This window comes from Pseudophryne corroboree, chromosome 6 (assembly GCF_028390025.1).
Source record: "Pseudophryne corroboree isolate aPseCor3 chromosome 6, aPseCor3.hap2, whole genome shotgun sequence".
Classification (NCBI taxonomy): domain Eukaryota; kingdom Metazoa; phylum Chordata; class Amphibia; order Anura; family Myobatrachidae; genus Pseudophryne; species Pseudophryne corroboree.
The window spans coordinates 751,437,042-751,451,362 of record NC_086449.1 but is presented as its reverse complement, the minus strand read 5'-3'; the positions used below and the strand labels follow the sequence as shown (position 1 = coordinate 751,451,362).

Below are 14,321 nucleotides of genomic sequence, written 5' to 3'. Positions count from 1 at the left end.
CTGGAACAATAGCGTTGAAGCTTCTTGTTGAGACGAGAGGCCATCATGTCTATTTGGGGTAATCCCCAAAGGTCTGTTTCCTTGAACACCTCCGGATGGAGACCCCACTCCCCCGGATGGAGATCGTGTCTGCTGAGGAAGTCTGCTTCCCAGTTGTCTACTCCCGGAATGAAGATTGCAGAGAGCGCCAACGCCTGTTTTTTCCGCCCAGAGGATGATTCTGGTCACCTCTGACATTGCAGCTCTGCTTTTCGTTCCGCCCTGTCGGTTTATGTAAGCCACTGTCGTTACATTGTCAGACTACTTGAATGGCCCAATTTCTTAGAAGACCGTTTTAGACGGCTCTTAGTTCCAGGATGTTGATGGGCAGGCCGGCTTCCAGACTTGACTACCTTCCTTGGAAAGTTACTCCTTGAGTGACTGCTCCCCAGCCCCGAAGGCTTGCATCCGTGGTTAGAAGGACCCATTCCTGAATCCCGAACCTGCGGCCCTCCAGAAGGTGAGGTAATTGTAGCCACCAGAGGAGCGAAATCCTGGCCTTCAGTTACAGACTTATTCTCTGGTGCATGTGGAGATGAGATCCTGACCACTTGTCCAGGAGATCCAGTTGGAAGGCCCTAGCGTAGAACCTCCCGTGCTGGAGAGCCTCATAAGAGGCCACCATCTTCCCCAACAGGAGAATGCATTGATGAACCGACACCCGGGCTGGCTTCAGGACATCCCGGACCAATGTTTGTATCACCAATGCCTTTTCCTGCGGACGAAACACCCTCTGCACTTCTGTGTCTAGGATCATTCCCAGAAAGGACAACCTCTGGGTTGGTTCCAAATGTGACTTTGGAAGGTCCAGGATCCAACAGTGGATCTTGAAGAGGCGGGTCGTGATAACAATGGACTGCAGCAGCTTCTCCTTGGACGATGCGTTTATCAGCAGATCGTCCAGATATGGAATGATGTTCACCCCTTGTTTGCGGAAGAGAAACATCATCTCTGCCATCACCCTGGTAAACACCCTTGGTGCTGCGGAGAAGCCGAATGGCAGGGCCTGGAACTGACAGTCCAGTTATGCGAAACGGAGATAAGCCTGATGCGGCAGCCAGATCGGAATGAGGAGGTACACATCCTTGATATCCATGGATACCAGGAATTCCCCCTCTTCCAGACCTGATATCACCGCCCTGAGAGACTCCATTTTGAACTTGAACTCCCTTAGAAAGGGGTTCAATGATTTTAGGTTCAGAATGGGCCTGACCGAACCATCCGGTTTCGGTACCACGCAAAGGTTCAAATAGTAACCTGTGCTTTGTGAATGAGGAGGAACTGGCACAATGACCTGTGCCTCCACCAACTTTTGGACAGCTTCCTGTAGGACAGTGCTGTCTGCCAGCAGAGCTGGTAAGCCTAATTTGAAAAAACGATGAAGAGGGAGACTTTGAAATTCCAGCCTGTATCCCTGGGATACAATATCTATCACCCAGGGATCCAGGCCGGACGATACCCAGACGTGACTGAACTGTCTGAGTCTCGCTCCCACTGGCCCCACATCCAGGCCGCGCGGTCCACCGTCATGCGGAGGACTTTGGCGTACCTGAAAGCAGGCTTTTGTTCCTGGGAACCTGCAGCGGCAGGTTTCTTGGACTTAACTCGTCCTCCCCTAAAGAAGGTATTGGACGGTCTGGCCTTTCTAGGCTCGTTAGGACAAAAGGACTCTGTTGCTGATGCAGAGAAGGATTTCTTCGGAGCAGGTGCACCTGAGGGAAGAAACGGAGACTTACCCTTTGTAGCCGTGGATATCCACGCGTCTAAAGCTTCCCGAAAGAGAGCCTGACCCGTATAGGGTAGGGACTCCACACTTTCTGGATTCCGCGTCGGCCAACCACTGGCGCAGCCACAGTCCCTGACGAGCTGAAACAGACATGGAAGAGATTCCCGCAGCCATGGAACCCAGGTCTTTCATGGATTCTACCATAAAACCTTCTGAATCGTGAATGTTGCGTAAAAATAATTCATCATCACCCTTATCCATCACATCCAAATCCTCTAGTAAGGTAGCCGACCTCTTTACTATTGCCTTTGCAATCCATGCACTAGCAATAGTGGGACGTAATATGGCCCCTGTAGCAGTGTACATTGATTTAAGTGTGTTATCAATTTTCCAATCAGCCGCCTCCTTTAAGGCGGTAGATCCTGGAACAGGTAAAACCACCTTCTTAGAGAGTCTGGACACAGATGCGTCAACAATCGGCGGGTTTTCCCATTTTTTCCTATCCTCCTCAGGGAAAGTAAACGCCACCTTTACCCTTTTAGGGATCTGGAATTTTTTCTCAGGGTTTTCCCATACTTTCTCAAATATAGCATTCAATTCCTTTGACGCAAGGAAGGTTAGCAAGGCTTTTTTATTTTCAGTGAAAAAAGCCTCAGCCTGCTCAGGTGTGGTATCATTAATATGTAACACATCCCTGATAGCCTCTGTCATCAGTTGCACCCCCTTTGCAAGAGATTCAGACCCCTGCAACACATCCACATCACCGTCTGTTTTGTCAGAATCAGTATCCGTGTCATCCTGCGTGACATGTACAAGCGCACGTTTTTGTGGGGGTATATAGCGGAGCGTCCTAAGGTACCAGAATTGTGCCATACTGCCATAGAGCTCTGTAATACCTGGGTTGCAGATTCATTACTTGCAACCCTGTCAGAAATCTGAGAAATCTAAGATTTGATAGAGAAAAACCACTCAGGCTCCCTTGCTGGTATCTGTGCTAAACCAGTGGTATCCTGATTACATGGAAAGGGGTCATCCTGGGAGGACAAATCCTCTGCAGCATATGACACTACACATACACACACACACAGTTTAAACCCCCACCCCCCCCAAGAATGGCAAGAGTGACAGAGATTGAAGCAAACCCACACACAACGCTTTTATACCAAAGGGAGACCCCTTTTCAGCGCTGACTGTGTACCTTAATAGGATACACAGTCGCATTGCGGCCTCTTTCTCCCCCCCCCCCCCCCCCCCCCCCCCTCCAAGAATGGCAAGAGTGACAGAGATTGGAGCAAACCCACACACAACGCTTTTATACCAAAGGGAGACCCCTTTTCAGCGCTGACTGTGTACCTTAATAGGATACACAGTCGCATTGCGGCCTCTTCCCCCCCCCCCCCCCCCCTTCCCCCCTCCCTCCCTTCTACAACCCACTGGTACCGTTTATAGATAGCTGGAGTTGCTGTGGAGGGACTTAATTCTCCTTGTCAGCGCTGTGCAGGCAGGAAAATGGCACTGAACGCTGCTGGGACGGTCCGCTCAGTAGAAACTCCGCCCCCTTAATTGCGCTGTCTTCCTGCTGTTCATCAGATTATACTGGCCTGAGGTTTAGTGCTGGCTGAGATCCAGGGACCCCGACAGGCTTCTGGACCAGTGTAGGGTGTAGCGCTGGCTCAGGGCGCCCCTCATAGCGCCGCACCATGTACCGCCGAGCCATCCCCGCGCTCCTACCCTGATGCTGCTATCTTCACACCGACTCCCCCGCTTGCTAGCGGGGTCGGTGTCTCACTCGCCACCGATTCTTCAGCTCTGCAAGGGGGTGGCGGTATGCTGCTGGGGCAAGCGGTCCCCTGTTGCGGAGAACGGTCAGACCCCTCTGGAGCTCAGTGTCCAGTCAACGGAGACAGTGGATCAGACCCCGCACGGCGGACACTGCTCCCCCCCCCCCCCCCCCTCAGTCCCTCGCTGCAGGGAGGCTGTTGCCAGCAGCCTTCCTGTAAAATAAACTCTAAAAAAAAAAAAAAAACCTTTCCAGGAAAACTCAGGAGAGCTCCGCTAGCTGTGACCTGCTCCTCCGGGCACTTTTTCTAAACTGAGTCTGGTGGGAGGGGCATAGAGGGAGGAGCCAGCCCACACTCTCAACGTTCCAATGGCTCCTGGTGGACCCGTCTATACCGCGTGGTACTAATGTGGATCCCAGCATCCTCTAGGATGTAAGAGAAAATAACATCTTTGAAAATAAGGGAGCTTAACAAGAACGCTGTAACCCATGGCTACCAATCTCAAATTTGGAAATCTCCCTAAGATTTCATTGTTTAGTTAAGGGTGTTACAAAAGCTGAAATTCCTTCAAAAGACATAGGGGTATATGCAATTGCGGTCGAATTCCCGAAAATGTCGAAAAACTGGACCTTTTCGCCAAAAAAAAAAATTCGACAATGCAATTCAGTACTTTCCGTCAAAAAAACGGACTTTTAAAATTCGACTTTTTGAAATTCGACATTTCTGCAATGGTACAAATGCGGCAATTCGACAAAAGTATATTCAATTGAAGTTTGGAAATTCGACAACAGTGCTTTTAGACAGTAAATTCATCATTTTCAATCCGCCACACTTTGGTGGCGGAATCTAATAAAAAAAATTAAAACACGTTTTTTTTGTGTTTTTTTTTTTTTTGGTAATAGCATATCTATTTATATTAGAAGGGATTAGGTACTTGGTTTGTCTATTTTGGAGGCACAAGTATTATTTATATATTTTTAAAAATGTTGTTGTTTTTTTTCTTTTTTTTTTTAAATGGAATGGTGAAAATCCGGAAAAAAATTGCGTGGGGTCCCCCCTCCTAAGCATAACCAGCCTCTGGCTCTTCGAGCCGGTCCTGGTTCTAAAAATCCGGGGGGGGAAATGACAGGGGATCCCCCGTATTTTTAAAACCAGCACCGGGCTCTGCGCCTGGTGCTGGTGCAAAAAATACGGGGGACAAAAAGAGTAGGGGTCCCCCGTATTTTTTACACCAGCATCGGGCTCCACTAGCTGGACAGATAATGCCACAGCCGGGGGTCACTTTTATACAGCGCCCTGCGGCCGTGGCATTAAATATCCAACTAGTCACCCCTGGCCGGGGTACCCTGGGGGAGTGGGGACCCCTTCAATTAAGGGGTCCCCCCCAGCCACCCAAGGGCCAGGGGTGAAGCCCGAGGCTGCCCCCCCCCCCCCCCCCTCCCCCCCATCCAAGGGCTGCGGATGGGGGGCTGATAGCCTTGAGAAAATTGAAAGAATATTGTTTTTTTCCAGTAGTACTTCAAGTCCCAGCAAGCCTCCCCCCGCAAGCTGGTACTTGGAGAACCACAAGTACCAGCATGCGGGAGAAAAACTGGCCCGCTGGTACCTGTACTTCTACTGGAAAAAAAATACCCAAATAAAAACAGGACACGCACACTGAGAGTAAAAGTTTATTTCACACATGTCGACACACACATACTTACCTATGTTCACACGCCGACCTCTGTCCACTTGTCCAAGTAGAATCCACGTGTACCTGTGAATAAAATTATACTCCCCTCAATCCAGTGTGCAGATTATAATCCACATACTTGGCAAAAAAAAAAACGAACACCCGAACCAGGCGGACTGAAAGGGGTCCCATGTTTACACATGGGACCCCTTTCCCCGAATGCAGAGACCCCCCCGTGACTGCTGTCACAGAAAGGTCTCTTAAGCCAATCAGGAAGCGCTACTTCGTGGCACTCTCCTGATTGGCTGTATGCGCGTCTGCTGTCAGACAGCGCATCGCACAGCTCCCTCCATTAGTTTCAATGGCGGGAACTTTGCGGTCAGCGGTGGGGTTACCCGCGGTCAGCCGCTGACCGCGGGTGACCTCACCGCTGACGCAAAGTTCCCACCATTGATTATAATGGAGATGCTTTGCGATGCGCTGTTTGACAGCTCAGACGCGCATAGCCAATCAGCAGAGTGCCAGGACGTTGCGCTCGCTGATTGGCTGAAGAGACCTTTCTGTGACAGCAGTCACGGGGGGGTCTCTGCATTCGAGGAAAGGGGTCCCATGTGTAAACATGGGACCCCTTTCAGTCCGCCTGGTTCGGGTGTTCGGTTTTTTTTTTTTTTTTTTTTTTTTTTTGCCAAGTACGTGGATTATAATTTGGACACTGGATTGAGGCGAGTATAATTTTATTCACAGGTTCACGTGTCCTGTTTTTATTTGGGTTTTTTTTTTTTTTTTTTTGTAGAACTACAGGTACCAGCGGCCCCGTTTTTCTCCCGCATGCTGGTACTTGTGGTTCTCCAAGTACCAGCTTGCGGGGGAGGCTTGCTGGGACTTGAAGTACTACTGGAAAAAAACAATATTCTTTCAATTTTCTCAAGGCTATCAGCCCCCCATCCGCAGCCCTTGGATGGGGGGACAGCCTCGGGCTTCACCCCTGGCCCTTGGGTGGCTGGGGGGGGGGGACCCCTTGATTGAAGGGGTCCCCACTCCCCCAGGGTACCCTGGCCAGGGGTGACTAGTTGGATATTTAATGCCATGGCCGCAGGGCGCTGTATAAAAGTGACCCCCGGCTGTGGCATTATCTGTCCAGCTAGTGGAGCCCGATGCTGGTGTAAAAAATACGGGGGACCCCTACTCTTTTTGTCCCCCGTATTTTTTGCACCCGCACCAGGCACAGAGCCCGGTGCTGGTTTTAAAAATACGGGGGATGCCCTGTCATTTTTTTTTCCCCCGGATTTTTAGAACCAGGACCGGCTCGAAGAGCCCGAGGCTGGTTATGCTTTGGAGGGGGGACCCCACGCAATTTTTTTTCTGGTTCTTTACCGGGTTTTTAAAAATCGGATCAAAATCCGTCAAATCGGCCGTTTTACGACAGCGGGACTGTCGAATCCGTTTTTTATTGAATATGTTGAATTCCGGCACCCACTTGCCGGAATTCGACGGTCGAATTGTGTCTAATTAAAAAACGCCGAAAAATTGCCGCGATTCACCGCTAATTGCATATACCCCATAAACTATTGCAGTCTTTGTGACCTAACTTTCTGTGTTCCTTTGAACAGGAGGATGACACCTTGAGGCGATCTCCCAGAAATCGAAAATCGCGAAGAGATTAAATAACCGAGAAGGAAATCCACCAATGAACTTGAATATTTGGCAAGAGTTAATATAAAAAGATTGCAGTTTCTACAGAGTCGCAATGAAATATCACCACCCTGGTTCTTCATACACTAAAGCTACAAGATGTTGTCGCCCACACGTTGCAGCTGAAATTAAACTGTATAAAATTAGCAGTCGCCAATGTGGCTAAACACATCCTTCATTTCTGTATTTGACCTTGGTTGACTTCTCTGTGGAAATATGCAGTGTAACAAAAACTAACTGTACTGTTTGATTTAAAAAAAAAAAAAAAAAAAAAGTTTTCAAAAGCAGAAAAATATATAATAGTATTGCCAAACTCTTCCAAACTTCAATGTATTAATCCTAGAAGAAAAGAAAAAAAATCTGAAAACTTTAGAATATATTGTTAGACAGCAGATGGTGTATTTTTCCCCTTGTTTTATTTTTTAATGACCGCTTGGTTTGTCGCCTGTTCACTAATGGTTGAAATAACTTGATCTTCCTGGGGCGTCATGAATAGAATGTTTTTGTCTTTGTATTTAAACCTGAGCTCCCCCTAAACAATGCAGCACATGCTTATTTGGTTCTAGAAGGCATGTTTCTACTTCCGATACCATGCATGCTGTCCTTGGTTTCTGTTAAGCCACCATCACTCTAATAAAGTGGGCCTTACGGACCAAAAAAACAAACTATGAAGTCTACTTTAAGCAGGTTCTAGGATCATGTCCCTCTACTGTGTGTACACGTATATGTAAATATAAATATATACATTTATCTTTTGCTCTGTGTGCTTTCTTAGCTCTAACAGAAGTTGTTGCTGAGCATTCAAACTTTTATTATTGCACTGTGTTCTCGTTTTGTTTTAGAATTTTGTTTTTTTTATTATGATTGTGATTCTCCACTTTTCTGTTCTTTTTTTTTTTTTTTTTTTTTTTTCCCCTTTCTTGTGTTACATGAGAGAGAGGCCCAAGTTGAGTCAAAGCACAGTGACTGATTTACGCCCAGTGTTAGACTTTTCTGCTGTTGGTCTGTGTTATCCAATGTACTTCAAAGTCTGCCTGCCACCTAGACGGAGTAGAAGCAGCTGTCATGGACTGACGCGTCACTCAGTAACCTGTGACATCACGTCTTTGTGAGGATGGCGATTCCTAGCCATATGATGATGGCTGCCTCTACTGCCGTGATGCTATTATACAACATTTGCTATCTAACCTAGCTACAGTATCTGCTTGGGGGTCATCAGATCAATGCAACTTTGGCCTTCCACTTTGCTGTGTGCATAGAGAAATACTAGAACGGCAAGGGGATTGTTATGCAGAGCCCTTATGGCCATGCCCTTACAGCTTTCCTTGTGCTTTATGTCACTGTCCCGTGCACTTCCTAACCTCCTCATCACTGCTATTTACTAACTAAGCTGCCGTTCAAAGTCTGAGAAAGACGTGTCAACCTTGGTCTATTTGAACAGCGAGAGATTGACATTTCCTTTTCCTGGTATTCTTCGCACCTGGTTAGTATAGTCACCTGCAAGAAAAAATAGGATTTAATCCGCTGGCTGAAAAATTTATGTAAACCTTGATGATGACAGATTTTTGGGCTAGACTTTGCTGGTACTTGGCGACAGTCAAATTTGCTGTAACTTTGTGATGTTATGTTATTTCAATTTGCTCTTGTTGCATCATAAATTATATTGTTGTAGGGATTCTGAGTCTGAAAACAAAATAAACCTTTTATAAAAAATAAAAAAAAAACTTATTTATATGGTTTTATTACTGCTCTCAGCCGGTTAACGAAGCCATATAAAATAACTGGCATCTCACCTGGTCGAACTGTAACTTTAATAACTTTTATGGAGAACCTGAATGATGGGGTGGTTGGCCTTTGGTGCATTGTGAACATTGGAGCTTAAAATGTAGTATTTTATGCCTGAGCAGAGTATAGATTTGCAAGATGATTCTTCAGGCCAAAAAATGTAACGACCTATATCCTACCTAAGAATTCAGTTAGCAATTATTTAACCATAAATGCCTTACTCTGCGTATTTAATTGGCGGTATGCCAGGTGGTGGGGTGGGGTTAAATTATAATCATGCAAGCGATGGGTGTATGAATATACATGTTGTGCTTGGTGCTAGCGTCAACGTTTTGTACATGCTAAGACAGCGGTGGGATACAAGTTCACTATATCCTGCAAATAAAACATAGAGCCACTGGTGTATTTATAATGGGTGCAGTGTGTGTGTGGTGCACTCTTGAGATACGGGAATGGGGGCGGGGGGGCCCACACCTCACGCCTTTCACCTATTTCTCTTACGTCCTAGTGGATACTGGGGTCCTGTACTTTAGTACCATGGGGTATAGATCGGGGGCACTGGAGCCTGGCACTTTCAAACCTTTAGTGCAGGGGTGGGGAACCTCCGGGCCGTATACGGCCCGCAAAGCAATTTGTTCCAGCCCACCTGCTTGTTTGGCAGTGAGACACTCCACCGTTCAGTCCGGCGGCACTCAGCTGTTGGGGCAGGAATGAGAGCACAGCTACTATGTCCGGCAGCCGTGGGTAGGATCTCAAACCAGCCGCTGGTTCGTGAGCCAATCAGGAGCTGCCGGTCCGCAAGCCCTGATTGGCTCGCGAACTGGCGTCTGGTTTGAGGTTCTTACACGCCGCTGCAGCCTGACATAATCTGGCACTGCACTGGCATATGTGTATCTGGCACTGCACTATTTGGGGTATATGTGTATCATGTCCCGTTTTAATTGGCCACACCCATTTTTTGCACTCCGTATCTCTAAGGGGCATAACTACTGGGGGGCAGGGTAATTTTTAAGTTGATCATTGTATGGCCCCTGAAGGATTTTATAAATATCCAAATGGGCCTTGGTAGAAAAAAGGTTCCCCACCCCTGCTTTAGTGTGTGTGTTGGCACCTCCCCTCTATGCCCCTCCTACCAGACTCTGTTTAGAAAAATGTGCTCAAGGAGCTGGGTGCATTTCTCTGGAGCTCGAGAGTTTCCTTTATTTTTTTTTTATTTTAGTTTGTTATTTTCAGGTAGCCCTGGTTAGCAACCAGGCTACCTGCTTTGTGGGACTTACAGGGGTACCGAACCAACCTCCTGAGGGTTAATGGTTCGTAATCCCAGTTTACAGGACACTGAGCTGCTGAGGTACTGATCACACATCGTTAGTATGTGTGCCCATGCCAGCAGCTAGCCGCCACCCTCTAACAGATGCCGAAGAGCAGGTGCCGTGAGTGTTACACCAAAGTCCCAGTTAGCGGGTCCCAGGGGCAGTTGTGGCGGCAGGTCACAAGCTGCGGTGCCCGCCGCGGACATAACGGACTTTGGGCTGTATGCCCCGCAGTGCTCACTGTCACCGAAGGCTTTGTATGTACTGTTTATTGTATATATTGCTGTGGTTAACTTGGCCAGTATAAATAAAAAAAACGGACCGTGCGCCATTGCAGGGGCGGGGCTTCTTGGAGCAGGAGCAGAGGTTGTAAGGCGCCATTTCCTGCTACTGCGGTTCATCAAGGCTGCATGCACGCTGCTCCTCCAGGGACCCACGCTGCTACAGGACTCTACTGGTACTAGGGTGTCATAGAAGAGGGGGCGCACGCCAGTGGTAGCGCTGCTGCACTCCTATCAGGTCATACACAAACTTTACTCTCTGTACTGCTGTCTTCTGTGTGCTGGTGTTTGCTCCTCAGTGTCACTCCAGGGGCTCTCTAGGGTATGTGTGGAGGTGTTGGTCAGTGTGCTGCACTGTATTACAGTTGTGAGAGATGTCTGTTGACATGGTTATGTGTGCTGCTTGCAACTCTACCCCCTCATCAGTGGGATCACTCATGTGTGAACAATGTTCCTCATCTGCACAGGGACACAGTTCACAGGCACCTGACGGGCTAGATACTTTTAAAAGCATGATTCATAATATAAATTCAGAATTAGCTGCAGCTAAAAGGGAAAGACAGGTGATGAAACACTCTATTGATTGTGTGGCAAAAGCAGCAGATACCAAGATGGCTTCTCGGTCCCCCTCTAGTGGTTTCACATAAACGCTCACTGCCACAAATGCTCCAGTCTGATTCTGATCAGCCTGATGTGGATGATGATGATATGGACGAAGACAGTTCTCTGTCCCCTGGTGTGGAGGCTCTCATTTTTGCAGTAAGAGGTCCTTCACATACCGGATCAGGAGGCAGAACCAGATGATGAGTTATATTTTAATGTTAGACAAAAGACCTCAGCAACTGTTCCTGTGTCTAAAGAATTAAACTACCTGTCCAGGGAGGTTTGGTTAAACCCTGATAAAAAAAAATTTAAGATTCAACTATAAGATTTAACTACTTTTCTCATACGTCCTAGAGGATACTGGGGTCCACTTCAGTACCATGGGGGTATAGACTGTTCCGCAGGAGCCATGGGCACTTTGAGACTTTTCAAGGGTGTGAACTGGCTCCTCCCTCTATGCCCCTTCTCCAGACCTCAGTCTAGAAAATGTGCCCAGGCAGACTGGATGCACTCCAGGGGAGCTCTACTGAGTTTCTCTGAAAGACTTATGTTAGGTTTTTTATTTTCAGGGAGGACTGCTGGCAACAGTCTCCCTGCTTCGTGGGACTTAGGGGACAGAAGTAGGAACCAACTTCCTGAATAGTTTCATGGCTCTGCTTCTGGCTGACAGGACACCATTAGCTCCTGAGGGGTACTGAACGCTAGCTGCGGCTATGTGCTCACTCCCACAGCTTGCCGTCACCCCCCTTACAGAGCCAGAAGACAGGTGAGTGCAAGAAGAAAAGGATCTTCAGTCAGCGTGATGGCTAAGAGGTACCGCGCATCGGGCGGGAACGCTTCGCACCATGCTACCCATCGCACACAGGCACTGCAGGGCGTGGGGGGGGGGGGGGGCACCCTGGGCAGCATGAAACCTAGTAAAACTGGCAGATAAGGAGCATAAGATGCTGAGGCACAGTCCTACCCCCGCCAGTATAAATATTAGTAGCATAAAGTCTGAGGGGAAACGCGCCATTACGGGGGCGGGGCTTCCTCCTCAGGCAGTCAGCACACTGCTCAGCACCATTTCTCTAACGTCCTAGTGGATGCTGGGAACTCCGTAAGGACCATGGGGGAATAGCGGGCTCCGAAGGAGGCTGGGCACTCTAGAAAGATCTTAGACTACCTGGTGTGCACTGGCTCCTCCCACTATGACCCTCCTCCAAGCCTCAGTTAGATTTCTCTATCGTCCTAGTGGATGCTGGGGTTCCTGAAAGGACCATGGGGAATAGCGGCTCCGCAGGAGACAGGGCACAAAAAGTAAAGCTTTTCCGATCAGGTGGTGTGCACTGGCTCCTCCCCCTATGACCCTCCTCCAGACTCCAGTTAGATTTTTGTGCCCGGCCGAGAAGGGTGCAATCTAGGTGGCTCTCCTAAAGAGCTGCTTAGAGAAAGTTTAGCTAGGTTTTTTATGTTACAGTGATTCCTGCTGGCAACAGGATCACTGCAGCGAGGGACTGAGGGGAGAAGGAGTCAACTCACCTGCGTGCAGGATGGATTGGCTTCTTGGCTACTGGACATCAAGCTCCAGAGGGACGATCACAGGTACAGCCTGGATGGTCACCGGAGCCGCGCCGCCGGCCCCCTTGCAGATGCTGAAGACAGAAGAGGTCCAGAATCGGCGGCTGAAGACTCCTGCAGTCTTCTAAAGGTAGCGCACAGCACTGCAGCTGTGCGCCATTTTCCTCTCAGCACACTTCACACGGCAGTCACTGAGGGTGCAGGGCGCTGGGAGGGGGGCGCCCTGGGAGGCAAAATGAGTACCTATAAAGGCTAAAAATACCTCACATATAGCCCTAGAGGCTATATGGAGATATTTAACCCCTGCCTGATTTCTCAAAATAGCGGGAGACGAGCCCGCCGGAAAAGGGGCGGGGCCTATCTCCTCAGCACACGGCGCCATTTCCTCTCACAGCTCCGCTGGTCAGGACGGCTCCCAGGTCTCTCCCCTGCACTGCACTACAGAAACAGGGTAAAACAGAGAGGGGGGGCAAATTTATGGCGATATTTTTATATAACAAAGCAGCTATAGGGGAGCACTTATTATAAGGCTATCCCTGATATATATATAGCGCTTTTGGTGTGTGCTGGCAAACTCTCCCTCTGTCTCCCCAAAGGGCTAGTGGGTCCTGTCTTCATTAGGAGCATTCCCTGTGTGTCTGCTGTGTGTCGGTACGTGTGTGTCGACATGTATGAGGACGATATTGGTGTGGAGGCGGAGCAATTGCCAAATATGGGGATGTCACCTCCTAGGGGGTCGACACCAGAATGGATGCCTTTATTTATGGAACTACGGGATAGTGTCAACACGCTAAAGCAGTCGTTTGACGACATGAGACGGCCGGACAATCAATTAGTGCCTGTCCAGGCGACTCAAACACCGTCAGGGGCTGTGAAACGCCCTTTGCCTCAGTCGGTCGACACAGACCCAGACACAGGCGATGACTCCAGTGGTGACGGTGACGAATCAACCGTATTTTCCAGTAGGGCCACACGTTATATGATTTTGGCAATGAAGGAGGCGTTACATTTAGCTGATACTACAGGTACCACTAAACAGGGTATTATGTGGGGTATGAAAAAACTACCTATAGTTTTTCCTGAATCAGAAGAACTAAATGACGTGTGTAATGAAGCGTGGGTTGCCCCTGATAAAAAGCTGATAATTTCAAAGAAATTATTGGCATTATACCCTTTCCCGCCAGAAGTTAGGGAGCGCTGGGAAACACCTCCTAGGGTGGACAAGGCGCTAACACGCTTATCTAAACAAGTGGCGTTACCCTCTCCTGAGACGGCCGCACTTAAAGATCCATCAGATAGGAGGATGGAAAATATCCAAAAAAGTATATACACACATGCAGGTGTTATACTACGACCAGCTGTAGCAACTGCCTGGATGGGCAGTGCGGGGGTAGTTTGGTCAGAATCCCTGATTGAAAATATTGATACCCTGGACAGGGACAATATTCTACTGTCGTTAGAACAAATAAAGGATGCATTTCTTTATATGCGTGATGCACAGAGGGATATATGCACACTGGCATCACGGGTAAGTGCTATGTCCATTTCGGCCAGAAGAGCTTTATGGACGCGACAGTGGACAGGCGATGCGGATTCAAAACGGCATATGGAAGTTTTGCCGTATAAGGGGGAGGAGTTATTTGGAGTCGGTCTATCAGATTTGGTGGCCACGGCTACAGCCGGGAAATCCACCTTTCTACCTCAAGTCACTCCCCAACAGAAAAAGGCACCGACTTTTCAACCGCAGCCCTTTCGTTCCTTTAAAAATAAGAGAGCAAAGGGCTATTCATATTTGCCACGAGGCAAAGGTCGAGGGAAGAGACAGCAACACGCAGCTCCTTCCCAGGATCAGAAGCCCTCCCCGGCTTCTAC

At 48.5% G+C, this 14,321-nt stretch overlaps 1 protein-coding gene across 1 annotated transcript in view; it reads left to right on the top strand.

The window, feature by feature from the left end:
• Positions 1-7,660, top strand: part of CANX (calnexin) — a 178,552-nt gene extending 170,892 nt beyond the window's left edge. Inside the window, exon 15 of the mRNA XM_063928542.1 lies at positions 6,829-7,660. Within this exon, the coding sequence (XP_063784612.1) occupies positions 6,829-6,882 (54 nt within the window). The 3' untranslated portion in view covers positions 6,883-7,660. The remainder of the gene's footprint in view (positions 1-6,828) is intronic.
• The last annotated feature ends 6,661 nt before the right edge of the window (positions 7,661-14,321 follow it).